The sequence below is a fragment of the Eurytemora carolleeae genome, unplaced genomic scaffold (genome assembly GCF_000591075.1).
Source record: "Eurytemora carolleeae unplaced genomic scaffold, Eaff_2.0 scaffold639, whole genome shotgun sequence".
Classification (NCBI taxonomy): Eukaryota; Metazoa; Arthropoda; class Copepoda; order Calanoida; family Temoridae; genus Eurytemora; species Eurytemora carolleeae.
The window spans coordinates 165,231-193,013 of NW_019396548.1; the positions used below are offsets into that span (position 1 = coordinate 165,231).

General features: G+C 31.8%; 2 protein-coding genes across 4 annotated transcripts; both read right to left on the bottom strand.

The window, feature by feature from the left end:
* Positions 1-125: 125 nt before the first annotated feature.
* Positions 126-15,543, bottom strand: LOC111705295 (zinc finger protein 431). Of its 3 annotated transcripts, none has more exons than XM_023477788.1 (19): positions 14,872-15,539; positions 14,429-14,487; positions 13,700-13,763; positions 13,103-13,150; positions 12,985-13,047; positions 12,134-12,185; positions 10,933-10,976; positions 10,227-10,343; positions 9,331-10,012; positions 8,388-8,557; positions 7,935-8,077; positions 6,003-6,062; positions 4,317-4,421; positions 3,889-3,988; positions 3,054-3,139; positions 2,209-2,418; positions 1,437-1,540; positions 868-992; positions 126-382 (listed from the first exon to the last, which is right to left on the bottom strand). In XM_023477788.1, the coding sequence occupies exons 1-19, from the start codon at positions 14,950-14,952 to the stop codon at positions 341-343; spliced, it is 2,355 nt and encodes a 784-aa protein (XP_023333556.1). In that variant the 5' UTR covers positions 14,953-15,539; the 3' UTR covers positions 126-340. The 3 variants fall into 3 exon arrangements, with proteins under 3 accessions (XP_023333556.1, XP_023333557.1, XP_023333558.1); XM_023477789.1 differs by having other exon boundaries at positions 12,140-12,185; positions 14,872-15,538; XM_023477790.1 differs by lacking the exons at positions 126-382; positions 868-992; positions 1,437-1,540; positions 2,209-2,418 and adding an exon at positions 2,425-2,562 and having other exon boundaries at positions 14,872-15,543.
* Positions 15,544-16,324: 781 nt separating this feature from the next.
* LOC111705296 (SET and MYND domain-containing protein 4) lies at positions 16,325-27,427 on the bottom strand (the record flags this gene model as incomplete). Its single annotated transcript, XM_023477791.1, is given in 19 exon segments — positions 16,325-16,690; positions 17,509-17,593; positions 17,827-17,909; positions 18,312-18,414; positions 18,591-18,683; positions 19,002-19,101; positions 19,532-19,655; positions 19,799-19,949; positions 20,348-20,439; positions 20,740-20,788; positions 21,577-21,698; positions 22,336-22,457; positions 22,704-22,821; positions 23,287-23,361; positions 23,925-24,053; positions 25,359-25,437; positions 26,040-26,149; positions 26,393-26,539; positions 27,358-27,427. Coding segments are annotated over 19 exon segments (1,933 nt in total), but the record flags the coding sequence as incomplete, so codon positions are not given.
* Between the last annotated feature and the right edge of the window lie 356 nt (positions 27,428-27,783).

Genomic DNA, 27,783 nt, shown 5'->3' on the forward strand with positions numbered 1-27,783 from the left:
CAAAATAAATACTTCAAGGAATTGTGGAAATGGGTAATTGGCTTAATTTTTACCTTGAAAATTTGAAAATTCATACACACATTAAAGAACAAGAGAAAACAACACATATTGGTAAGTATAGTTTCTCAGTATAAGTATGATTAATATTTCTAAGCAAATTTATAGTTTATATATGATTAACGATTCATATTATCCTTTTTCATGTTTTACCTACATGGCACCTTAGGTTTTAAATTTGAGTAACAAGAACAGCTTTTAGTCAGGTATGACATAGCATATAAACATTGGATTTTTTTTCTGGTTACACACAATAAACTTTTTGAGAATCGTTAACTTATTTCTAAAGGTTCATCTTCTTCTCCATTGGTTGACCCAACACTTCCTAGTGAAATATAATACTAAACTAAGGGTGTACTGCAGTTGTTTTATTAATCTAAAAGAAGGGATTGCCAAAAATGAAAAAAGGCGTAGGGAGAACCTTTGAATTATCAGTACTTTCTCAATGTTTCTGTGAGAATTTGTCATTAATCATCTTTACTTGTCACCGAAATATGCCACATTAGGAAACTGGTCTCATTCAGGTTGAAATGTAATAGACAAGTTTAATTTCTAGATTTAAAAAAATAGTCTTTGCTCTCATCAGTTACAGAAAATGTCCCTTTTCCAGCTCTTAAAAATAGATTTAAACCCCTCCTAGCCTGTGTGTGAGTTAACATTAAAGTATTAGATTATAAATCAACTTCTAGATGATGAAAATTTTAAGACGAGAAATAAAATGTAATTAAACTTTCTGATACGCCCATTTGTCTCAACATGGAACTTAATTAAAGCACAGAACTCAATTGCATTGCATTAAAAACTGCTTACCTCAAATTTGTAGTGTCGCTTCTCATGCCTAGATTTAGAGCTAGGATCAGAGAACTGTATACCACATATACTGCAGGAGTAGGGGGTTTCAGCAGTATGAATTCTTACATGCTTCTTCCAATCACCTTAAAACAAGGAATGTAAAGAAAAGGTTATTAAAAGGGAACTTTCCTTTCATGATTGGATTAAAAAAAAAAGTGTAATGGCTAATGGTAATGTCAAAGTCTACTACAGACAACAAGAATGGGTTCACACCCTTTGCTAATGGTAGATGTCAAAGTCTACTACAGACAACAAGAATGGGTTCACACCCTTTGCTAATGGTAGATGTCAAAGTCTACTACAGACAACAAGAATGGGTTCACACCTATTTAAAAGTTGAATGAATGCATTCCTGAAAATGTTTTGATTATTTGAGTGCTGACTAAGTATTTACTTGTAAATCCACAATGAATGTATATTCACTTGAGATTTTAATATAAATAGTCTGTTTCAACAAATACCGATCAGAACAAAATTATTAAACATACACCCCTGCTGGCAGATTTTAAGAAAGAAAAATTACAAACCTGCGTGCCTGAAGCCTTTGCCACAGAATGAACAGGAAAAAGTCTTCTCACCATTATGAAGATTGAGATGGGCTTCAAGATAAACCTCATCATAGAATTCTTTACTGAATAAATAGATTATGTGTAGTTTTGAACATCTAATATTTTATAATTTACTAACTGAAGGGCCCAGTGTTGCCCGAGAATTTTTTTTTTTTTTTTAATTATAAAAAGAAAACAATATTAAAAACAAAAAATTGTTTAGCCTATGACAACCCCCGGCGACCCATGAGTGTCCACAAAAAAACAGTCCGACTGCTCCAGCCGTTTGGCCGACTATACGCAACATATATATATATATATATATATATATTATATATATATATACACACAAATGTCTTGTTTTATTATATAGATTACAAGATAGAGTAATATCATAATAACAAATCTTAATATTGTGTATCAAACAAAAAAATTTAAAATTTTTACCAAGTTTAAATCAAAAATGCCTGCTATTACAATAATATAGAAAAAATGTTCAGCAATTTTTTTAAAAGTTTCTTTAAGAATACGGAGTTTTTTCCAGAAACTCAAAGTTTCTATGAATTCTTATATCATTACAACCTGATGGTGTAAAGCTAAGATATTTCAAACTTTTTTGATCGGATAGAATTTGCAGTTTGAACGACACCAGGTTGCAAAGATAAATCAGTTCCTTTGTGCGCATTTTCACAAGAAAATTCAGGACTCCACTCAATAACAATTCTTGTATCGAAAAATTTAATAAACAAACCTGCAAACTGAACAAGAAAGTGAAATTCCATCATGAGTTTGTTTATGTTTCTCCAAATTGCTCAAAACTTGAAATGATTTTGAGCAAACATCACACGAGTAGAAAACTGTTGTCTCTTCATGCTTCCTTTGGTGTCGTTTAAAAAAAGACATATCCGCAAATCTTTTATCACAGACTTCACAGTGGTAGGGCTTCTCTCCAGTATGGATTCTAACCAGAAATGGAAGTTATTTAAAAGACTATCGACGTCATTTTAAGCAATCTCTTAATAAAAGATCTGCATGTTCGATTCACAACAGTAACCTTTTTTACGTTTGTCTGACCAACATGACGGAGATCTTCTTTTTTTACTTCCTGTAAATTGATCATTTTCAATTGAGGTTTTTTATCTAAGAAGGAATAACATTGACAAGATTTAACATGCTATAAAAGGTACCATTGGGAATAGGGCGTGCACTTGTATAGGCGTGGGATAACTTAAAATTACATAAAGAAGGATTTTCAGTATCAATTAAAACAATGAATCCTAAACAATGCAGTAGTTTAAGGTAGTGAGAACATATAAAAGGTCAGTTTTAAAGTTATTAATTTTCTGATAATCCTTGATTAAAGATTAAAAATGGTACAGTTGTAAATCTAATATGGCACTTAAAATTTCTGTTTAAAACTCAAATTAAATACAATTGTAGTTATATTAGGATAAACCACAAGATAAGTCTGCTTGTATTTTCTGATACTTATATCATTAAAATTAGTATTTGGCGATTTAAAACCTGAACACTGTTTTACTAGTCTATTATTTTTAAAAGAAACTTAAAGTTTACTGATATTATTTTAATCCTAACCTTAAATGTTTGGCTAAATCTGAGGGTCTCTCACAAACTTTTGAGCAGTAGTCACAAATATGGCGCATTTTGACGTCAGTATGATCCTAGGCAAAATATTTTTTAGAAAAAAGTAAATAAGAAACTAATACTGACTTCTCAGAGTAAATCTTTTGTCTGTTTAACGTGTTTGAAGCTAATCAAGCAGTTGAATAAAATAGAATCAATAGAAGACCAAATTTGCAAATATATTTTATTATTATTATTATCAAACAAAAATCAATCATTGATCAAACAGAGATCAAAGAAATAACAAGACACAGTTCTCAAACATTATACATATCAAACATATAATAGAACATGTTCTTAAACATACCAAACACAAATCAAATGATTAAAAAAACGTACTTTTCAAAAAAAGACCCACTGATTTCAAATTTGGAGACACATGCCAACAATCAACATTGATAATAAGAAATAATGAATAGATCTGAAAGTCTTCATTTTTCAAGCATCAAACCTCTAACCTTAAACAAAAGTTCACCACAAAAACAAAACTGACAATAATATTTTTAAAATATAATAATAGTACATTAAGAACCAAATGTTGCCCAGGGTATTCATACTTACTCCCGCCGTTTACCCGCGCTTGATCGTAAATTACGATTTAAGCTAATTTCCCCTTTAAATAGCTAAACCCACTCAGCTTGAAATCTCAAACTTATCTAAAAAGTATTCCCGTGGTTCTCCCGACGAGTTTTCCAATCAAAATTTAAAGCAAATCTGTCAAGGGGTTCATGAGTTATGATCGGACATACAAACAGAGATTATAAATTTATTTTTATAGAGAACTAACCAAAATATGTTTCATGAGGCTGCAGTCGTTCTTAAACCCTTTACTGCAGAGGCTGCACTTAAATGGACCTCCGGATGTATGGGAGGTTTTCTGATGCTTTCTATAAAACGAAAAATATAGAGATACAAAATTTATATAGCATTAAATCAAGAGATTAATATATAAAAGTAAAAAAATCCTATTAATTATATATAAATAATTAATTAACAAATAATAAACTAAAGAAATTAAAAAATAACTAGAAAATTAATAAAAAAAGGGAAAACGTATTTTACTAGGTCCAGAGATTCAGAAATTAGAAAAAAATATTCACTTTTAACTCATTGATCAGCATATTGATAATAACAGTAAGCACATGATTTGATAGAATAATGAATTTGTTAATATTAAAGGAGCTGAAACTAAATATTTGTTGAACAGGTATTTACTTTAATGTTCTCGAACTGGAGAAAGAGACACCACAGCTACAGATGAAAGGTTCAGCATTTTCAACTTCAGTTTCAGTTTTATCTTTAAACTCATGAACTATTTTTCTGCACATAAAGAGAAATGTTTAATGCAAATATATAATAAATAAAATCAATATTAAATGACATTGTGCGTTGATTATTGATGCTCAGTGTTTTAGATACTTTTCACCTAATTTTTTAGTATTTTCCCCTTAATTCATATATTTTCCCTTTAATTCATATATTTTCCCCTTAATTCATATATGTTCCCTTTAATTCATATATTTTCCCCTTAATTCATATATTTTCCCTTTAATTCATATATTTTCCCCTTAATTCATATATTTTCCTTTAATTCATATATTTTCATATAGGTTATATATATATAAAGGTTATATTTTCATATTTTCATATATATCAACTCCGAGACAATATAAAATGCCTAGCCACCTAAAGTTGAAAAACAAATGCCACATAGTTCTGACCACATTGCAAACATAGCTAATTTCTTAAAGGACTTGTTGTAATTTCAGTAACCTTTAGTTTTAATAAGGGAACACCCGATTCACAACGTTAATCATTAAACCGATTTAAAATTCAGTGATGGTGATGGACCAAACCTCTGTAGAGTAAAAAAGTAGATGTTAGTTCCACATTTATTGAAAATATATTTCGGTCTGGGTTGACCATCGTCAGTTCTAACGATATAATAACCATCAAAATCGATTAAAAAATTAAAAAAATGTAAAAATCACAAGAATATAAACAAACAAAAAGATTATTCAAAATAAAAATTTGGGCTGTCAAATGGACATAAGGGAAAAGAACTCAGATTATGAGATGGAAAAAAGATAATTTGCAAATATTCACTTTCTAAAAAAATGTTTTTAGACAATTATTATTCCTTGAGATTGTTTCTTCACAAAGATTAAAAACAAACTGTGTAGATGTGTGAATATTGAGTTGGGGTGGGGGTCGATCTAATCATTAAACCTTCATTTGACCGAAAATGTGGAGGATATCATCGTTTTTCTGGCTTGACACTGAACAGTGTTTAATTCTGACGAACTTCTTGTTTTTAAATTTTGAGACAGTAATGCGTCTCTTTAAAGAAACCAAGAAAGAGAAGATGATAAATATCTCTACATTTTTCATACAAACTTGAAATAGACACCATTGTTAATCAGAAATACCACAGTTAACAGTTTACAGTTTACACCGATCATTGAATCCTAAACTTAATCTATATATTAAAGCTCCTTTCTAATATATATATATATCACGCACCTCTGCCCCTTAAGTAAAAGTAAATTCAACCTATATGAAGCATAAAGGCTGACCGCGTCAACCTTGTTGCACCAGCTAGTCCTTTCCATAGAGCTAGGTACAGGAAAGGTTGACCCGGCTAGGAAATTCAAATGTACTACGGCTGCCCGTGATATTTATATGTTATATGTTAGCTATAGCTTGCCAAACGGATAGACCAAATTTGCTGAAAGTTTTTGAGGGAATCCTTGAGTGCCCTAGGGGTTACATAGGCTAAAAAATCGAAACATTTTATAATTCTAATATTTTCAGTATTTTCAACATTCCACAGGTAGCGCCGTGCGCTTCTAGTAGTTTTTAATAAAACCAAAAATAATTGTTGATTCACATTTCTCTTCCCTGTGTGATGAAAGAAGTTCCTGGGAAGGGAAAACCTTGCTGCAGTTCTTCATACAGCATCTGAAAATAAACTCAGTCATCAACATATCAAAATAATTAGAAGAAAGCAAAACTACTGCTGGTCAAATAAGTCACTGTTTAACCCAGAATTTTGGAGACATCGAAAGAATATTAAAAATGTCGTTTTCTAAACATACTAATAATGGAATTCGGCAAATAATGATTTTTTAAAACTGTTCCCAAATATTTCATAGCTATTTTTTATTTTTAAAATTACAGAGATTTAGGTATAATATTTCGGCGTGTGGAGACAACTTCAATATGATCACTACACCAGCTGGAAAGGATAACAATGTTATAACCCGAGGAAGGGGGAAGGGAGGCTTAATCACAATGTAGAAGAAATGTTTATTAAAATATGTTTCACAAATTAAATGGGAAAACTTCAGAATTCAGGCACCAAAGTTTACTTTTCCACAAAGTTCACTCCTTCTTTTCAACTTGTATTTGATGAACGATCCTCAACATGATTTTAATGATCAAGAACTTCTTCAAACTCTGGCTGAGATCAATGATATTATAAGATAAAAAAAATATGCTTTCCAGTGTTCTTATTTGTGGTGATCTAAACTGTGACTTTAGAAGAAATACTCAGTTTGTGAACTCAATTTCAGGTTTTGTCAGGTTTACCATATCTTGATCATGTAAAACATCTTGAATGCACGCTACAAACAGACATTCACTCGTGATATAAATCAGAAACGTGGACAGTTAATTGCTAAAATTCATTCCCTGAATCAAGAAGTTTACTTTGCAGATTCAACAGTTTTGATTAAATTATATAACCTTTATGCAACTTGTATTTATGGATTCAATTTTGGAATTTATTTTTGAATGATGTGTTCAGAATTTCAGTTAGAATTATGTTTAAATTACGTAACACTTGTCATAGATATTTTATTAAACCACTGTCACAGTCATCTCGTTTAATGACTATGCTCTACAGTAGATTTATTTCTATTGAAATATTTGTTAAAAATTTGTATCAGACTTTTGATAAATCTTTTAAAATTTAATCAAAGGTCAGTGGTTGCAAAAAATCTGAGAAATATTGCAGACAAATGCAACAAAGATTTGAATATTATCGACAAACATATTGTAAAAAATTGTATTATATTTCAAATACCAGTGAAAGAAGAATGGAGGATTCCATTTTTAAATGAACTAATTTCTGCAAAAAACAATAAGATTGTTATCAATGGAGTTGACCAAGATAAACTTGACGATATTATTAATTTTGTATGCACGACCTAATTATGTCATGGTTTTGTTTCTTGTGTTTGTATTTATTTTGATGTATACCTTTATAAATTTTTTGTCTGTATAATTTGTACCAACTATTTAAATTGTGAACGTTCACGAAAAATAATAAAAAAATTAATAAATAGAACAAAACCCATTGAAAAATTGTCAAGACAACACTTTTAAAATTCTTTTGATAGCTCCGAAGTTCTGGGTTAAACTGAACAAAGAATGTTTCAGAATTAACTTGACAAAGGAGAAGATCAAATTTATGCGACATTACTGGTGCGACTTTGTGACCTCGTAGCTCCTTTAGTTTTGATTTTAAACAAGTATAAGAAAATATATAAAAAATTTTAAAAATGTTTTTCCCCATCAAGTGCTCTGAGAAGTTATGATTGAAAACAAAATTTCAATCTTACGTCAAATTTACTTTAGTTTGACGTGGAATCTTAACAAGTTAGGAATTTATCCAGTATATTTTTTAGCACAAAAAGGCAGTCCATAATTTTGAAATGCCTTTCCAAGTCTTTTTGGTTTCCAATAATCTCATTTGTAAAATAAGGTTTAGGATTTTGTGTTTTAAGAAGACGAGATGGCCTTTAACTTGTTCAGTGGGGCACACTGTACCTGAATACAAGTGAAGTTGATACTAAAGTATTGTTCGGATGTTCAGCGGCATTGTGTTCAATCAGCTGATTCTCTAGCTTAAAGGGTTTTAAGCAAAGGTTGCAGCTATAGAGCTGGCTTTGCTTCTGAATGCTCAGATTTACCTGAACAGTAAATATAAATATTTTTTACTTTAAGTACTGTAGATGTAACTTCAAATGACCTTCCACTTAAAGGGTGGCGTGTCACACCAGTACCCTTTAAACCTTTATCTGAGTATGGATAAAGATGCTGTTGTTTTTTTTTACATTTAAATCATTTTTCCGTAATAAAAGGAAGGATGCCTCATTCATCTTTGAACAGGCAAAGGTTTTTCAGGAATAGTTGTAAAAATAACATGACACTTTAAAGTGTCACTTTAAATTACGTCTTTATCATCTAAAACTGGATCTTTATTTCATCATTAGTTTCTACCTGCGTGTGTATCTCTGTGTGCCTCAGCATGTTTCGTTTGCAAGTAAATCCTTTTCCACAGATATCACATTTGTGGGGCCTTTCAGCATTGTGGGTTTGTTCGTGTTGTCTCAAAACAGCTCGAAGTTTAAACTTTTTCCCACACAATGAACATTTGTATCCAAGCTCATCTGAATGTTGAACAAATTATTAATTAGTTTCTGTAAAATTATTCTTTTTTAGAAGCCGGAAATTTCTGAGTAGGGGTAGTAGCAACTTCCCTAGGACAAATTTTGACCCAAGGTTTCGTGATTTAAAAAAAATTAGATCACGTGACCTCGACCACCCCCGAAGAAAAGGCCTTACCCATCTTTATAGATAAAGGGGGCAGATTTTAATTGGGAAACTTATTCTGACATTTGAATGTTGACATTGTCTTGAAAACGGTCAAGGGTTTAAATATTAAAAGAACTCCTTTTATCATTTTGATTTCAGAAATAGTTTTAAATTAGGAATTTTTGTCCTCGTCATTCTTAATAAAATGTTGGTTATAGATTTAATCATCGACTTTTACTCTCGATATGGGCCGGGATCCTTAAAAACCCAGTCTTTCAATCTGTGCACATGTCTAACATTCAATGTTATAAATGGGCCAAGTGTTAGTTTTGGAACTAATGTCTCCTATATGATAGATAGATGGAATTATTCATGTGACCTAATGGTTGGATTTGAGAATTAAGGGGTTACCACTACCCCGGTTTAACAATTGAATCCAGAAGCCTAAACTCATGATCATATTCGTGTAAGTTTTTTTTAGTCTTTTAATGAAAAAAATGTTTTGAATATCTACGATAATTTTTAAAAACAAAATTTTTTATGAATATTTCACTCAAAATTAAGCAACAATTAAAATAGTTCTTTTCCATCACACAAATCCCAAAACATTAAAATGAATCCGAATTACCTGAATGAATTTTCATGTGCTGTTTGAGACTCGTATTATCTATAAATCTTTTGTTACAGTCACTACAAGGGTAAGGTCTTTCTCCAGTATGAGTTCTTTTGTGTATTTTCAACTGATGAGAACGGGTGTAATGCTTATCACAAAGGTTACATGAAAACTCTTTGTTCCCATGAACAGTTCTTCTATGCTCTTCTAAGTTTCCCATTGTGTTAAAAAAATTGTTACACACATCGCATTTAAATTCTCCAACATCAATAGGAACGGCAGAATGTTCAATCTTCTTGTGATTTTCTAAATCAATGGTTGTAAAAAACCTTTGACTACACTCATCACATTGATGTTCTTGGTTAATATTTGTCAGAGTGCTGATGTCCGATAGAATACATGGCTTTTCTTGTCCTTCATGTTCTGTTGCAGGGGACTGGACAGGGGTTTCTAAATCTCCCTCTACAAACAACACTTTCTCCCCACACAGGAACAAATCCGCGGTATCCTCTTCTCCAATCAGGATCTCGGAGTGGTTCCCGCCGTTGCCAACCAGCACCTCGTGGATTTCTGTGTCTATCCCTATCTCACAGCTGACTTCCAAGCTAAGTCCAGGAAGGTTTTGTTCAGTGATCTCTTCACTGTTTTCAGGGGTTGCTTTTAGAGACTGTAAATTCAGATCTTCCAGCTCTTGAAGCTAAAATTTAAATAAATTTTGTTTTTAAAGTTTGGGCTTTAAAAATGTCATATTTTACTTCATATTTGAATTTCATAAAAAACAAAAGATATTAGGGACAAAAGATTACTTTTTTTAGGTAAAATAATGAATATTTTTGAGAAAAGAATCAAGACTAGAGAAAAACCTCACCAGTTGATTTTATCCTTTAAACCTGAAGTCTAATAATTACTACCTGCTGTATTAGAAATCGTAATTTAAGAATATCTGCAATTTCCCTCATTTCCTTCAGCTCTGACTTATTGTACATCAACTCCCCAGAGTAGAGGAAGTGCACAATCCTAGTCATTATCTGTACATAGAAAAGATTCAGTTAGTTAAACTATGGGGGAGGAGTCCATTACCCTCTTAAAGGGACTGTAAGGGTAATTTCAAGTGACCCTTCATGTAAGATTAACATCAGTACCCTTGAAACCTTCATTTGATAAATAATGTGGAAGATACGGTCTTTTTATTTTAGTGTTTAATTCTGATAATTTTTATATGTTTCCTTGCAGTAAAACTGCGTGATTCCCTTACGGGAGAGAAACCATAATTAAAGATGAAAATTATTTAATTTTCAAAATTATGAACATTAATGTTACTTGATCAGACAAATCATTTAATGGTACTGTTGTGAATCAGGCCTTTTTATCTTTGAATGGATTGTCACTTAAAATTACGCTTAGCTTTTAATCACATTTTACCCATTGACACTGAATAACTTAAATCAATAAATCACAATACCTGCATGCGATTAAATCACGTTTATTATAATTAATCTTATCGGCTACAAAACAAGAGTTACGATCTAAAGATCTATTTTCCAAAGTATTTTAGATCATTTTCGCAGAATCTTGGTAAATATAATTTGTTTTCAAGATTTAAAAAAAAAACTCTACCGATAATGAGACAAGGGGTAGAATAAGAGAGATCTTTGGTTCTTCTAGAAAAAAAGAAATCATAAAGATAAATTGAAAATTACTTTATCCTTAAAGATACTATTGCAGTGAGCCATTTAAAAAGTCTTGATTTTGTTTCTTAGATGACTAATAAAATGTTAACTAAACTACAATATGCATTATGTATTTTAGGCTCCCATTACATTTGTACTATTACTGTATCATTATTATTATTATCATTATTATTAAAGGACAACACAACATTCGATGAAAATGTTTCTATTTATATATACATAACTTTATGTTCGTACTAATCACTATGAAATTTAATTTAATTAAACAAATTAACTTTTGACGCAAGTCTATCAGTTTTGCAAATTACTCCAATAAAACAAAAGATACTAACAATCGATGTGTACATCCAGGGCTAATAAGGAAATGTCAGATTAAAGGCCTTTAATAATTAGTAAATAATTTGTAATTTGTATTTCTAGAAATTCAGGGCGCCCTTCGCGCCCTACTTTCTAGGCTTCTATTTCAACTTTTAATTGTGACTTTATCTCTGAACATCTTCTCTTTGTACAGTATAAAACAAAAACAAAAAAGTTTGCGGATTTCATAATATTTTTTTGCGCATTTTCAAAACTTTTCAAAAATAAAAAATTTTTAAACATAAATTTTTAAAATTTTGATCTTTCATAAACCTTCCCTGGGGTCACGTGAGGTCCCACAAAAAATTTGGGCCCGATCGGTTCGGTCGTTTTGACGTTTATTGGATACAAACAAACAAACACCCAAACAGATAGACAAGCCAAATTTATATATAGACTAGCCTTATAGGGCGCTTCGCGCCTATCTTCTAAATTAATTGTGAACATGTTCTCTTTGTGTACATCGTAAAACAAAACAAAAATAATTCGCGGATTTTCACAAAAAATTTCGTGGATTTTCAAAATTTTAAAAAATTTAATGAAGAACGAATTTTGATGGAGACAAATATTTAAAATTTTGATCATTCATAAACCTTCCCTGGGGTCCCTAGATGTCCCACAAAAAATTTGGGCCCGATTGGTTCAGCCGTTTTGACGTTTATTGGATACAAACAAACAAGCAGACAAACAAACAGACAAGCCAAATTTATATATAGATTGTGCGAGGTATGATATTGTCTAAAAAACTAAAAAAAATCATGAAATAATTCCTTTTCCTAAATTGTGGTCTCTGGATCTGCCAATCTCAGGCCATATGTCTACCTGAAATGAAACATTTGAAATTTTTAATAAATTTTTTTTCAACAGCTCCGACCTGTGATTTAGTACAGACAACGAATTGGGTTTGACAAATAAGAACAATAAATGTTTTTATACTAGGTGTAATCAGTAATAACTATTAAAAGAGGTTTAAGGTAAATACCAAAAATGTTAAATACATTTTTAAATCAATGAAGATATGGGACTTAAACAAGTTTTTTTATGACTTTACAATGTGTACAATGTACATGATTGTAAAATAACATTTTTCTCAAAGAATAAAAAGTTTCATCATAATGAAAAGCTTTAAAAGGCAATGATATTGAATGAATTTCTTATGGATTAAGCGAGTTTTTTTAATAATGTGTTGAACTTGACAAGTATCGCTAGAAAAAACGTCTAATCTACACACAAGAGGTTAGTGAAATATTCATTAAAGGGGGATGTTGACATGAATTCAAGTGACCCTTCATTTAAAGAGACGCATGTCCAATGTCCATTGTCCAAATGTCTGATTTATAAACGGTAGACCTTAAAATCTTTTTCTGGACAAGAGTGAAGGAGATATTTTTATATTTCTAGCTAAAAATGTATTATTTTTAATTGTGGTTTCTTTATCAATCATTGGCTGATTTATTCGGAAGACAGAGTGATGAAAAATGGCAGATTGCAAAACTTTTAAAGATGTCTAGGCCTCATTATTACTCATATTATATAGGTACTGTTGTGAATCGGAAATATCACTCTTAAGAAGAAAGGTTACTGAAAAATACATCTTCAGTCTATTTCAAAATGTTTATACCTGCAGGTCTTTTAACATATGTTCTAGCAGGCTTGAATGTGCTGCTAAAACTAGCTGGTCAACCTATTAAAAAATAGTTTTAAAAAGAATTCCTCTTTTTGAAGAGAAAACAACGTACCCTTATTATACTTTGTTCGACGATGATGTTTAGATCAGCACATTGCTCCTAAAATATATAAATAAAACCAGAGGCGTAGTGGGGGGGGGGGGGGGGGGGGGGCCGGGGGTGCTGGAACAGTGGGATTTCAGGCCCTAACGGATGCCGAGCTCCCCCCATGAAAAGAAAATAATTTAAGCCCCCCCTAGACGAATTCCTGACTACGCCCCGGAAAAAAACTACGTTAACTTCATTAATTCAGTGCTTAGGATCCATTTCATTTTGATGCGAATCCAGATCAGGATCCAGAAGACAAGAATAATTTAAATATTTTTTCTTCTTATTCGCTTATGCGAAAACATTGATGAACCATTCAGAAATAAAGAAAGGTTTGATAATCTTTCTTTTTTTCAACCGTTCAGATTTTAGAACAAAAAGTTTTTTTAAAAGAGTTTTTGTTGATATTTTGCCCCTTGGATCCACAGACTGTAGCGGATACGGATCCAAAAACCCAAAATGTTGTGGATCCAACGGACCCGGATCTAGATCCTAAGCACTGTATTTAATGATAATAGAAAATAATAATGAGATATATTCTATTCTTTATGATTGGGTTACCTGCATCATAATATTATAAGCCTGTCCATTTTGAAACATATATGACTGTACGCAAACTGAATCTCTTAAACAATTTTCAATTTATTAAACTAAACTCCATTACAATTAATTAAAATTCTCAATTAATGTAATGATTAAAAATTATAACATTACAACAATATGTAGGAGAAATTGTTTGAGTAAAAATGGTGATAGAAATGGTTTATCGGTGAATCTATACTCAATTCATGATTGCTGGGGCCGCTGGGGTTTAGAGATTACTTCAACAAATTTACCAAAAAAAAACCGCCTAATTTAATCGTCATTTGCCATCTACGATTTACTAACTATGTGCCTTACAAAGTTTCAATGATGGAAGTTAAATTTGTTTTGTCTGAAAATTTAAGAAATTCACCAAGTTTAAAGTCTTTTAAGTCATGAACAGTGGAATTTTCTCTGCGTTCATTTCAAAGAAAATGTATTTTACGTTTATGACATTCTTGAATTGAAGCTCATTATATCCCACTATACCAGGGACCGGATTGGATGAATTTGAGCTAGGTTCAGAGACGGTTCAACCACGTATCTTGAATCAGTGATCCAGGATTTGTCGATGATAAAAAACGTTTAGAATGAGATGAAAAAGGCTTCAAGACAGTTTATTTGGCGGTAGGTAAAAATAGACAGAGAGAACACATTATTTCAATATTATAATATTTGTTAAATGAAAATTAAAAAATTTAAAAAAACCTGGAGTCAGGATCAGATTGGTCTGTTTTCAAAAATGTTTCATCCTTGTCATCAGATATCTAAATGTTTACATGTTAATTAATGAGTTACAGCTCGTTTATTAGAACTTAAGAAGAAGTGAAAATCAATTAAAAATGTTCAAAAATATTTCAGATGTTTACACTTAATTCAACGAGACCTTTTCAGTTAATTATAAACATAAAGTAGTAGTCTGTGTTTGTTTGTTTGTATGTCCGATCATAACTTAGGGACCCCATAACCGATTTGCCTCAAATTTTGACTGAGGAACTCGGTAGAACCACGGGAATGTTCTAAGCTTGGTAAAAACTTCATACTTAAATAGGTTGACTCTTAAAAAGAAAACTTTGTTTCCAGGCAAAGCTGGGTTCCTACCCTAGTCTGTAATATGACAGATTTTTTTGAGAAAATAAGAAAATTCTAACCTTTGTAAATATCTGAGACATGAGAATGGAATTGAATATCGAGGAATCACTAGTATTTAGATTTTCTTCGTGAAAATCCATTTCTTCTTAAAAGAGCAAAAATACAGTTAAGACGCTTTCAGTTGTTGTTTTTCATGCCATCACTTTATTTTCGTATTTGATTTCGCAGATTTTTCAGTTTTCAGTTTTCAGTTGTAGATTTCCGAAATAAAAATAACATAGCTATTTGAGACAACTATGAGGAATTAAAAAGAAGAAGATGTCTGAAAGGAAAAAATATAGACCGATCCTAACATTAATACTTTTATTATTATGATTATTTTTAACGGACAACCCTGCATTAAAAGGAAAGAACGGTTGGCGCTCCTAGATAAGATTATTAGGTCACACGGTCAATACAAAAAATTAAGAAATTTGCTCGAAAACAGAATAAATTTTAGTAATTAAACAAATCAAATATTAACAAACTTTAAAAATAACTTTACTTTAGAACTCAAAATTCTTCGGAGTAATTGATAATATAAGGCAAAGACGCCAGGCGGAGTAACAAATATCGAGACAGTGATATAATATCCCTTTTCTTATTCCGGATCCCCCCCCCCCCTCCTCGCTTAGAATCTTTGCGGAACTCGTACTGTCGCCATTGATAAAGAAGAATCGATCAAGTGTTTATTAAAACATTTTAAATCTGAAAATAGAAAAAAATATGTTTAACACAAAAGTTTTATTTTAAAAAACTGCTCACTAGTTTTAATAAGGTTCAGTTAACAATTATGAAACTGTAAAATGGGTCCCACGAAACAACGTTGATATGGCAACAATTTATTTACAATACTTTCAATAATTTCATGTTTATCAAATAAAAATTCTTTAAATCTATCAACACTGTTATAATTAGTTTAGCACCATTATTTTTACATGCAATAAAAAAACTTAAGACATAGTTTAAAAACCTCTTTATAATTTCTATTTAACAATTACAATTTTTACAGTCTTTGCTATTTCTAAAATAGCAATTTGAACAATTCTATTTTCGTATGTTTTTATATTATCCAGAATCTAGAATAAAAATTGATTATCCAGAATCTGTCAGCAATTTATCCAAATGATCTAATTATTTTTAACAATTTTTTCCTATTTTGAATCATCCTTAATATAAAATAATATTCGCTCCAAACTTGATGCGATAAATATTATTATCAAATAGTTTTTGTTTTAAATAGATGTTTAAAAAAGGAAGGGGTTAAATGAATATAATTTCCGTTCTACCAGAATAATCTAATTTATTTTCAACATGATTTTTCATATTTCACGTCTAGCTTAATTTAAAATAATATATGTTCCACTCTAGTTGCAATGTACTTTTATGATAAAATAGTTTTACTATTGTTAATATCTAAATATATGAAAATTTATACCCAGTGTCTAAACTCTTTAAAACAAAATACGCAACAAAGTAGTTTTTCTTTCTCAAAAGGAGATTTGGATGAAACAGGTGAATCAAGTTTCGGCATATAAATTAGACATAGAAAAAAAACCATCTTACAAGAAAATTGTAAATCTGATTCTTAACAAACCGGTTCTTAGATACAAGTGAGATATTGAATTCATTCTGCTTTGTAGGTTGTGTGCTAACTGGAGATTTTTGAATGGTTGTAGATCTTTTCTGTAGATTGTAGATTGTAGATTGCAATTTAGAGCATATTGAGAGTTTGCTGGTTTAAATAAAGACGTCATTCTAGACAATCATCTCTTTGTCTTTTTTACCCTTGGTTCTGTAGCAGTTGCCTTCAGAACTATAGCACTGCTTGATCGCTTCCTAAATTGAATAATCAATTAATCACTTAATCAATCAATCAATCAATCAATCAATCAATCAATCAATCAATTAATCAATTAATCAATTAATCAATTAATAAATTAATAAATTAATAAATTAATCAATAAATTAATCAATCAATTAATCAATCAATTAATTAACTAATCAATTAATCAATCAACTAGTCAGTTAATCAACCAATCAATCAATTAATCAATCAATCAATTTATCAATTAATCAATCAATTAATTAACTTATCAATTAATCAATCAACTGGTCAATTAATCAACCAATCAATCAATTAATCAATCAATTTATCAATCAATTAATCAATCAATTTATCAATTTATCAATTTATCAATTTATCAATTAATCTATCAATTAATCAATCAATTAATCAATCAATTAATCAATCAATTAATCAATCAATTAATCAATCAATTAATCAATTTATCAGTCAATAAATTAACTATTCAAGAAAATAATCAAATATATTAATCACTTAAGAAGTCTATAAAAAAATAATCAATTATTGACTCAATAAATGACAAAAAAAAATATAAATCGATTAAGAAATCTTTAAAACCATTATAAGTTAAACAACCAATTCATCAATTAATAGATTAAGAATTAATAGATTAAATGTGAAAGGCCGCCCTCGACATATGGGAGACCCAGACCGCCCACGGGGTAAAGAACACTTAAAACCAAACAACCTATTAATATTACCCATTCATCTCAAAATGTACTTGTAGGTTATTCAACTCTTTGTGAACTACCAACAATCAATCAATCAACCAATGCACTTTCTCCTGTACCTGACAATCGTTGTACTCCTTTAAGGGTCTGGTGATGTTCTTGTCCAGGAACTCAAGGTGATCCAGCAGAACGGGCAGGGACTCACTATACACATTATATAAATATATTAATCGGTCAATCAATCAATATAGCAATCAATCAATCAATCAATCAATCATTCATTCATTCAAGGAAGTCTCCAATCCAATATCTAATTCATCATTTCATTCCTCCTGCAATCCATTGATCAAAGCATTCAGTCTATCAATCAATAAATATGTCAATCCATCTTTCCAGTTCAAATCTCTCAATTAAAAATTTGTCCCTGGGAAACATACCTGAATTTGCCTGTAAGCACAAGGTCGAAAGAGCGCTTGTAAGCTTTCGCAGATTTGTGATGGTCAGAAACTACTTGCTTTGCCTTAAACAAGATTGTTAAGTATTAAGGCAGCTTAGTTAGGTTAGTTTTTAAACATATCAGGGATTTCAAATTAAAAAGCTTTACAAATCTAAAATTGTTTAAAGTATGTTTTGATTACACAGTGCCAAACTTTCACCCTGACACAAACAAGCAGGCGTACCAAAGTTTCAAAATTGTTGTTAATAAAATGTAAGTTCATTTCTTCAAAGTAAAGATTTCGTGTATTAATAAAAGGTTTTACAGTATAAAAGTCAAAAAAACTTTAAGCTTCTAAGATTTTTGAGAAACCTTGCAAAAATTCATATGCCATAGCCTTGTGTAAGTTACTAATCTTAAAATCTTGTTAAAATGGTTGAAAAATTCACAGTGTACATTTTCTAGAGAACAGTATGGAGTACAGACCTGCTCTGGTTGCGTACCAGGAAGAGGTACGGCAGACACCGAAAGTGAAGAGTACAGCGGCCAGTTTGCATGACAAGGCGTGCAGTCACAGTTAAAATAGTACCTAGTTAAAATAAGCAGTTAAAAAAAAAATACTGGTTTTAAATAAGCTGTCTTATAACTAAATAATTTTAACAATAACAATTATTTTTTCTTCAGAGCTAAAAAAACATTATAATAGAAAAGTTGGGAGGTTTGGGGAGAATTCTAAACTCTGCGACTGGGTAACAAAAAACTTACTGATTGTAAAGTTTTCTCTGTCTTTCTTCCCTTGACATTACAGCATAGTGGTAACCATAGTTATCTAGAATCTCATCACCAGCCTTTAAACTCCTAAAGAAGAAAAAATTAATCAAACCAATAAACCAATCAACCAATCAACCAATCAACCGATCAACCAATCAACTGATCAACGAATTAACGAACCAACCAACCAACCAACCAACCAAACAACCACCCCACCAGCCCACCAATCAACAAACCAACCAACCCACCAACCAATCAACACATTAAACAAACCATTCTATCTATCAAATGAGTCAACAACCATAAATAAAAGAATCTTAAATTAAACATTTTTATTGTTTCAATCGATAAATTTATTAAAGACAAATCTATCTAATGAACCTCCCAACTGAACTGAAATCCTACCTAATGCTCCTGACAACAGCCTGTGTACTATAATAGTTTCTAACTACATTCGGATCACATGAATGGTTCAACAGGGATAGAGTACCAAAAGCAGCCGCGCCTGGAATACCACAGTTAAAGTTAAAGATTATCAAGAGACTGAATTTAATGTGAATTCAAACATTAAGAGGATTTTGAATAGGTGATTCAAAATTGAACCAGTGGTAGGCCGTTTAAAGTCATTATATTCGGTCCCTGGGGAATAAATCATGTCGCTTTTTTCCATTTACATTGACGGATTTCCAAATATTGAATACAAAAAGACAGACAGGGGTGTATATTAGTTTGAAAAATCATTCCCCACTCCCTTTTAAAAATAATATTTCTCCCGAGAAGTTATGAATTATATTCAGTGGAAAATAAGTAAGCTTTCGGCTAAGAAATATTATGAAGGATAAAAAACTTCCTTTTTTTCAGCAGAGCATAATTTTTTTGAAAATATATACTCTAGCAAAAAGAGAGGCCAAAAATTCTCTATATATGTGTGTTACCTATCTCAGTTTGTGCTGAATCTTTGACACTACCAGCTGGTATTTCAATCTCTGCAATCTCGTGTGCGTTACAGGGCAGATTCTGCAGATGGGTTAACAGTATACCTCCCACCAGCACTTTATCCTTAACAAAATATATCAAATCAATGTCGTCTTCGTTTTAATTGTCTATTTTTTTTTATAAAATATCGCAAAGGATTTGTAGACTGCATGTGTGCAGGAAAAAGGAGAAGATACTAGGGTGAAGAAGAGCCGGACTTAACCTACCTGAAGCTTGACATTCCTTGGGTCTGAGCCCCCGTTGAAGAAGAACGGCGTGAGCTCTAGCATCTTAAGCATGAAGGCCGCCATGAGACCGCGTTTAAACAGATCCCCTACCCCACGCTGCTTTGTGTTTCCCACTAGGCTGTAGATAGTTCTAGGAGAGAAAAAAGTCTTTAAATTATCCTCAATGTCAAAAGGTGTTATTCTTTAGAAAAAAAAATATCAATCAATGATGAATAAAAAGGAAAATCAAGATGAAAGGAAAATTGTTGTAAGAAATACTAATTGAAAGAAAGAATAACAAAAGAGATTAGTTGATAAAAATGGAATTAAAAGAGTAATTGATTAACTCAATAAGGAAAGAAGTGGATTAACGTCAAAACTAATTTAAGGTACAAAAATAAGAAAGAAGTAAAAAAAGTAAAGAAATGACAAAAAAATATTTTAGAAAACAGGTTACTTTTACTTTGAATAAATAAAAGGATTAAGGAAACCATGAATGAATGAATTAATGTAAGTTAGAATAAAAAGATTAATAAATGAATGATCTACCTATAATCTGATGAATCGTAAGCAGCATCTTCATTAAATCCAACCTTTTCCGGTACAGGGGCAGATTCAGGTTTACTAGCTTCTTCTTTCATCTAGATATCATCATTATCATCATTTTCATCATTGTCATCATTATCATCATTATCATCATTATCATCATTATCATCATTATCATCATTATCATCATTATCATCATTATCATCATAATCATCGTCATTATCATTATCATCATCACCATCATCATCATTTTCATCAGATTATCATCACTTTTGTCATTTTTGATATTATCATCATCATTCATCATCTTTAGATATTACAGCATCATTGTTGAATATTTAACTATTTAAGACAAATCAATTTTAACTGGTTAAATGAAAATACCAAATAAATACCTTGTTTACAACATACTCCAGATAGATTTTACCAGAAGAAGTTAAAATCCTAAATAAAGATTGATTTATGATCGATTGTAAATCCTGAACTTACAAAATTATAAATCCCGAGGCCAAATTTAAAGAATTTGAGCCGCGGCTTAAATTTGAGATGCTGCCTGAAACTAGTGTAAGTGGCGTGAAAGGCTGCCTATTGCCTACCTGAAACTAGTGTAAGTGGCGTAAAAAGCTGCCTAGTGCCTACCTGAAACTAGTGTTAGTAGCGTGAAAGGCTGCCTAGTGCCTACCTGAAACTAGTGTAAGTGGCGTGAAAGTCTGCCTAGTGCCTACCTGGAACTAGGCGTAAAAAGCTGCCTAGTGCCTACCTGAAACTAGTGTTAGTAGCGTGAAAGGCTGCCTAGTGCCTACCTGAAACTAGTGTAAGTGGCGTGAAAGTCTGCCTAGTGCCTACCTGGAACTAGTGTAAGTAGCGTGAAAGGCTGCCTAGTGCCTACCTGAAACTAGTGTAAGTGGCGTGAAAGTCTGCCTAGTGCCTACCTGAAGCTAGTGTAAGCGGCGTGAAAGGCTGCCTAGTGCCTACCTGAAACTAGTGTAAGTGGCGTGAATGGCTGCCTATGCCTACCTGAAACTAGTGTAAGTGGCGTGAAAGGCTGCCTAGTGCCTACCTGAAACTAGTGTAAGTGGCGTGAATGGCTGCCTAGTGCCTACCTGAACCTAGTGTAAGTGGCGTGAAAGGCTGCCTAGTGCCTACCTGAAACTAGTGTAAGTGGTGTGAAAGGCTGCCTAGTGCCTACCTGGAACTAGTGTAAGTAGCGTGAAAAGCTGCCTAGTGCCTACCTGAAACCAAGCATGGCGTTTTTTCCCAGGTTAGCTCCGACAATAAGATCCAGTTGCTGGCATTCGATTTTATGGAAGCTTTCCCAAGCTTCAACTCTACACTCCTCACTGCAAAACCTTACCTACAAACAAATAATTAATTTTATCCATTTTTTAGATATTTAAAAAAAAATTCAGGGTATTTCTTGTTAAGAATTATTTCCGGCGCCCCCTTTATTATTGTTATCTCCGTAACCAAATTTTTTTCTGAGGGTTATACGATTGTTTTCACTGAATGGAGAGAAAATTAAAAGAATTTTTAGTAAACATTTTTAGAGTTAAAGTCCGATTTTTCATTTCTATCTCATGAATCTTTATGATGATACAGAAAGTGAACGTAATTCAAGAAAACCGACCTTTTAAATCATTTTATAATATAATAAAGCAACGCCAGTACAACATGGATACAAGACGATTTTGACAAGTTTTTTTTTTACCTTGGAGCAACACCAGCACGCCATGGGTGCAAGATGTTTCTGTCAATTTTATCTTACCTTGGAGCAACACCAGCACAACATGGGTGCAAGAAGTTTCTGACAAGTTTATCTTACCTTGGGGCAACACCAGCACGGCAAGGATGCAAGAAGTTTCTGACAAGTTTATCTTACCTTGGAACAACACCAGCACGCATTGGTGCAGGAAGTTTCTGACAAGTTTATCTTACCTTGGAACAACACCAGCACGCATTGGTGCAGGAAGTTTCTGACAAGTTTATCTTACCTTGGAACAACACCAACACGGCATGGGTGCAAGAAGTCTCTGACAGCAAGTCTGGCAATGTGATGAGTAGAAATCAGGAAGTAGAATGCTAGAGTAAGGTTTCTCAACCAACAGAATCTCTCCTAAATGAAAAACATTATTTACGTCTAAATATGAGTATAATATTACAGAAATTTAAAGAAATTCAAGGAATTTGAAGTCGGAACCAATCCAGTTTGAAAGAAGAAAATATCCGGATCCGCGGTAAAAAAAATATACGACAATCAAGAATTTATTTTTAGCGTTATCCCCTTTAAAAGTGGAAGAGGAAGAGGGGGAATCTTGATAAGTCAAGAAAATGTAAACCCCTGTAAGGAGAATAGGCTGACCTGGTTTAACATCTCTATTAACCACCAAGAACCGTCCCTTTTCTGGAGTATACCGAAGGGTAACATCTGAAGAAGCGCAGGGTATCTCCGTGCTTCTGTTCTCAAGAACTGGGGGACTCTGAAAAAAAAACTACTGATACTGAGAACCTGGATTCACGGAACCTCTGGATCCACAATATTTAAGTTCTCTTCATCCTAATCCAGGGAACCAACATATGTATTCATCTAATGAAGATCTTATTTGATATGTAGGGTACACAATCTCATGTTGGATCGTGCTTAATTCTGAATTGGGATTTGCCTAAACCAAAAATTAAAATATTATATAAAGTAAAATTATTGTTGATATTTAAGAATTTTCTGTTTCATGCAGAAAGTTAAAGACTTTTTGAGTTATCTGTTATTTGAACGTATTTGGCAATACGCCCTGGATACAATCCAATATAATATGGGACGCTCTAAACATTTTATAAGTTTACAATCCTGGAACAAAATAAAGCAAAAAAGACACAAAACTCTTTTAAGTTGTTGAAATAAAGAAAAAGATAAAATTTAGGTTTTTCATTTTTCAAGTAGAGCTTACCTTTGCTAAGCATCCCGAAGTTTGTGGGCCTAGACCGGCCATATTCTGGACCTCGTCAATCGTTAGTAAACTCACCTTAACAAAGAATTAATAACCAAATGATTAAGTATAACAAGTGCAAAATCTAAAATTTAAATAAGAAAACAAAATTAATTTATACTTTAACCCATTTACTCAATTTCTTCCCAAAGTCACTTATGTTCTTCATTTCAGCAATACACATTCAGCAATAAACATTCAACAATAAACATTTAACAATAAACATTCAACAATAAACATTCAACAATAACCATTCAACAATAAACATTCAACAAAAAACATTTTCCCTGATTTGGGGATAACACACACGGTAAAACCTTTGGCCCCGAACAAACAATTCTAACACAAATGGAAAAATTACATTTTTGATTAGGTTGGGTATATAATATTTCAAGCAGGGTTACAAACAAAGGATGCGACTGTAAAGACGACATGAAACTCTTTTCTTTGGCCTTATGATTTCCCGAAGGAAGGAACAAGTTTTCAGTTGCAGAGAATCAAAAATGTAAGAAAACAGATAAAATAAATTTCGTACAATCGGCTCTGAAGTCTAATCCTCTGTGTTTAACCCTGTATAATCCCCTGACAGAAACACAAACCTTCTCCGCCAGAAATTCAATATTTTTAGAAATCTCCTTCTTGAAGGTAAGAGATTTGGTCTCACTCAACGTAGAATACTTCATCCACATCTCAGCTTCCTTCATAGACTCTAGTCCCCGCGCATAATCCTGCACAACACAAAGCAATTAAAGGGACAGTATGCGTAACTTACATTTTGACCTTTCATATGTAGATTGGCATGTTCGATTCACAGTTCTCATAAAACCTTTGACTAATCAAGGAAGTCGGACATTCCGTATTAATCTACTGAAACGGTTTTAATGGTTGAGTACTTTGTTTGCAAGCTGTTTTGATTAATGAAATAGTAATGCTTACTTTCTAGAAGTGCCAGATAATAAATATTTGAAAGCCTCTTTTAACGCAAGTAACGGATCAGCTGTGTTGAGTTCACACAGTTCGTAGCGTACACCAGGTTTTCAAGCAATTCAATCGCTATTCGAGAGAATTAAACATGTAGCTCTCTGTACTCGATGAACAGTCAAAGATTTCAAGGGTACTGTTATAAAACAGGCATTGTCCTCTTTACATGGAGAGTCATTTGAAATTACGTTTCCAGTTCCTCTATTCAGTCGACCAACTATACCTGGAGTTTATCTAGGATTAATCTGGATGGACATTTTACCCACTGCCACAACTAAAATCTTAATCCATAAAATCTGCCACAACTAGAATCTTAATCCATAAAATCTGCCACAACTAGAATCTTAATCCATAAAATCTGCCACAACTAGAATATTAGTCCATAAAATCTGCCATATCTAGAATCTTAATCCATAAAATCTGCCACAACTAGAATCTTAGTCCATAAAATTTGCCACAACAAGAATCTTAATCCATAAAATCTGCCACTACTAGAATATTAGTCCATAAAATCTGCCACATCTAGAATCTTAATACATAAAATCTGCCACAACTAGAATCTTAGTCCATAAAATTTGCCACAACTAGAATCTTAATCCTTAAAATCTGCCACAACTAGAATCTTAGTCCATAAAATCTGCTACAACTAGAAAATTAGTCCATAAAATCTAGAACAACTAGAATTTTAGTCCATAAATCCGCCATAAAATCTCAAGATGAGCCAAAGAATTAGAGTATAATTTATCAAATTATAATTTAATCCACTTTAAAAAAATTAATTTATTATTGTATAATCAAATTCTAAATCAACTTATGTCAAATCATTCAATCAACACAATTCATTAATAATCAATTAATCAAAAAATCGAATCAATCAGATTTTGTAGGTGCATTTTTAACCATTTTCCATTCAGTGTTTTATTTAGTAAAATCCAAACTTGCATGTAAATTTTATATTTAACTAATCAGAAAGTCAATTGTAATTTTTTTATTTTGTAGTATTAAAAAAAATACTTTAAATCATCAATTTCAATAGTTAATCAAAAGTTTACCTTTAAGGCTCTTTGGCATCGTGCTTTTCTTTCAAAAAGCTTGTACATCAAATTGTTTGGATAACTGTAGTTGAAGGCTCTAAAAATTGAATATGATTTCATTTTATTAATTTTGTAACAATTAAAGCTGACTCAACGTCCCGGGATTTCCAAAAATAAAATAATTTTTGCAACCTCAAAATTGAGGGAGAAATTTGTCCATAATCCGATTTATCAAATCAATAAAATTGTTCAAATGTTTGATATCTCCGACATTTTTTTTCGTTCACTCTTTGTCATTCCCCAGGATGATTTTCAAGACCACACCAAATCACGATGGGGGGGGGGTGTTTTTAACCCTTTCCACTGTTTTTTTTCTTATAACTAAAAAATGGATGATCTAACGGCTGGTAGGTTTTTAAAACAAATCAAAAAAGTCCATAACTTTTTTTATTATTTTAACTACAGATCTAAAATTAACTATTTCAAAACCAATGAAAAAGAATGTAGTAACATGTCACATGTTTCTATTTGTCAAACTAAAAAATTCTTTTTAACATTTTTCCGTTCTACTATTAGGGTTTTTTAAAACCTCACTAGCCTTGAAAAGTTGGATTCAAAACATGCATATACCATTTCTTATATTAACTCTAAGGGCAACATCACAGGGGGGAGGGACACCCTTATAAGTGTACATAATACCTTGTGATATCCCTGATACAGAGTTCGTATTCCTTCATCTGGAAGAGGACTGCTGAACGGTTAGCGTAGCCCAGGGCGAGCTCCTCGTACGTATAGTTATCCTCCATATCCTAGTTCAATCACAGGGATCAATGGGCTTCAAGGGTTTTAAGAGGAGACAGGAATAAACAGTTTTGAAGAGTAAAGTCTATTTGGTTCACAATAGGGGTAGAATATATTTTTCAAAGAATTTAAGAAATTATTTTGCAAGATTAAAGGAAAAATTAAAAATTGGACACCAATTATGATACATTTTATGGTAAATCGGGCATTTAAATAAAACCGTCAATAATAAGTTTTGAGGTATGATATACCTGTGAATGGTTTATGTATGTATTGGGTGGAAGAGGATGGGGAGCAAGACAGATGGACATACTGTAGTGTTCAAGAGCTTCATTTAATCTGTTCTTCTGATAAACTTGATTTCCAAGGTTGCGTAGTTTCTGGGACTCTTGTCGATCCTGGAACAATATAAATTTATCATGTGTATCAATAAATTATGTTAAGATCAGTTTCACTGAATTAGAAAAAAATATTAATTTTTTACAAAAATTCGTTTTTTTCTTCATCAGAACCTTCATGGTTTTCAAAATGCTCTATAAAAGTTTAAATCTTTGATATGTTTCCTAAGAGTACATATGGGGAAAAACGAATAAAAGAACGATCGTTCTAAATCAACCCGAAAAAAATCGTAAAAACTATCGTTATGAACGTTAGTTTTTTGCTTTGTTTTTGTTTATAACTTTCTCTGTGAATAAATTTGGCTTGAAGTGTTAGGAAAGCAAGTTTATAGAAAAAAAGGTTTAAAATTGGTAAAAATTCTCAACCCTTTAAAGTCCAAAACCTTAGTTTTATTAAAAAAAAAAACTATCAAAGTTATTGCCAATCAATAATTTTTGTATTCGTCCCAGAGTAGATACTTTATTAAAAACTAGCTGAAGAGCTCGTATAACAAATTTTATAAAGTATATATGCTTGTGGTATAAATCAAAATAAATATTTATTCCCTCGTTTTTCCTTCTTAAAATAAAATGGATAAAGTGGGTTACCCCCCCCCCNAATTTAATGAAGACGACTTTCAATTTTGATTTTGATTTATACCAAGCTATGGATACACAAAAACATGGAAACAAAGTAAAGCTGTAAGTTAAAGAAGCCTTGTTTACTTGTAAACTTGGACTTCGCAAACAGCTTGTTAACTTCAATATAAAGTCGTCTTCAATATATGGATATAATCGCTTACCACCGTATAATCCCCCCCCTCACACACTTTGCTAACCTTTGATGTAAAATTGAAATCCTTCCAATGAAGATTATTTGTCAGGTTCTTCTCAAGTACAAACCTCATCCTACAAAATAAAAAATATGAAAAAAAATAATTACGTATCCTTAAGGGTCTTGAGGGTTGTATATTTTTAAGAATTAAAAATTCAATATTTTTGGATATCTAAAAAAATGAAAAATTGGACATAAAAAGGCAAGGTTCTTCATCTTTTTAAAATTATTTTAACTTAAAAAGTTTCTTTTTCAATAAATCATTATTTCCCAGATTCAGAGAATAAAACACAAAATAAAATTTTAGCGCTTCGTGCAAACATACTTCATTTCTGGGGGCAAAATAGAGTATCAAAGAGGGGGGAGAATGATTTTTTCAGTAAAATGTACACCCCTATATCGTAATAAATCACTGCGTGGTAAAATCTTG

Coding starts and splice junctions, on each gene's coding strand:
- LOC111705295 (XM_023477788.1), bottom strand. CDS start 14,952: ATGGATTTTCACGAAGAAAATCTAAATACTAGTGATTCCTCGATATTC. Junction 10,977..12,133: donor AGACCACAATTTAGGAAAAG/GAATTATTTCAT, acceptor CTTTTTTTCTAG/AAGAACCAAAGATCTCTCTT. Junction 10,013..10,226: donor TACGATTTCTAATACAGCAG/GTAGTAATTATT, acceptor TTTAAATTTTAG/CTTCAAGAGCTGGAAGATCT.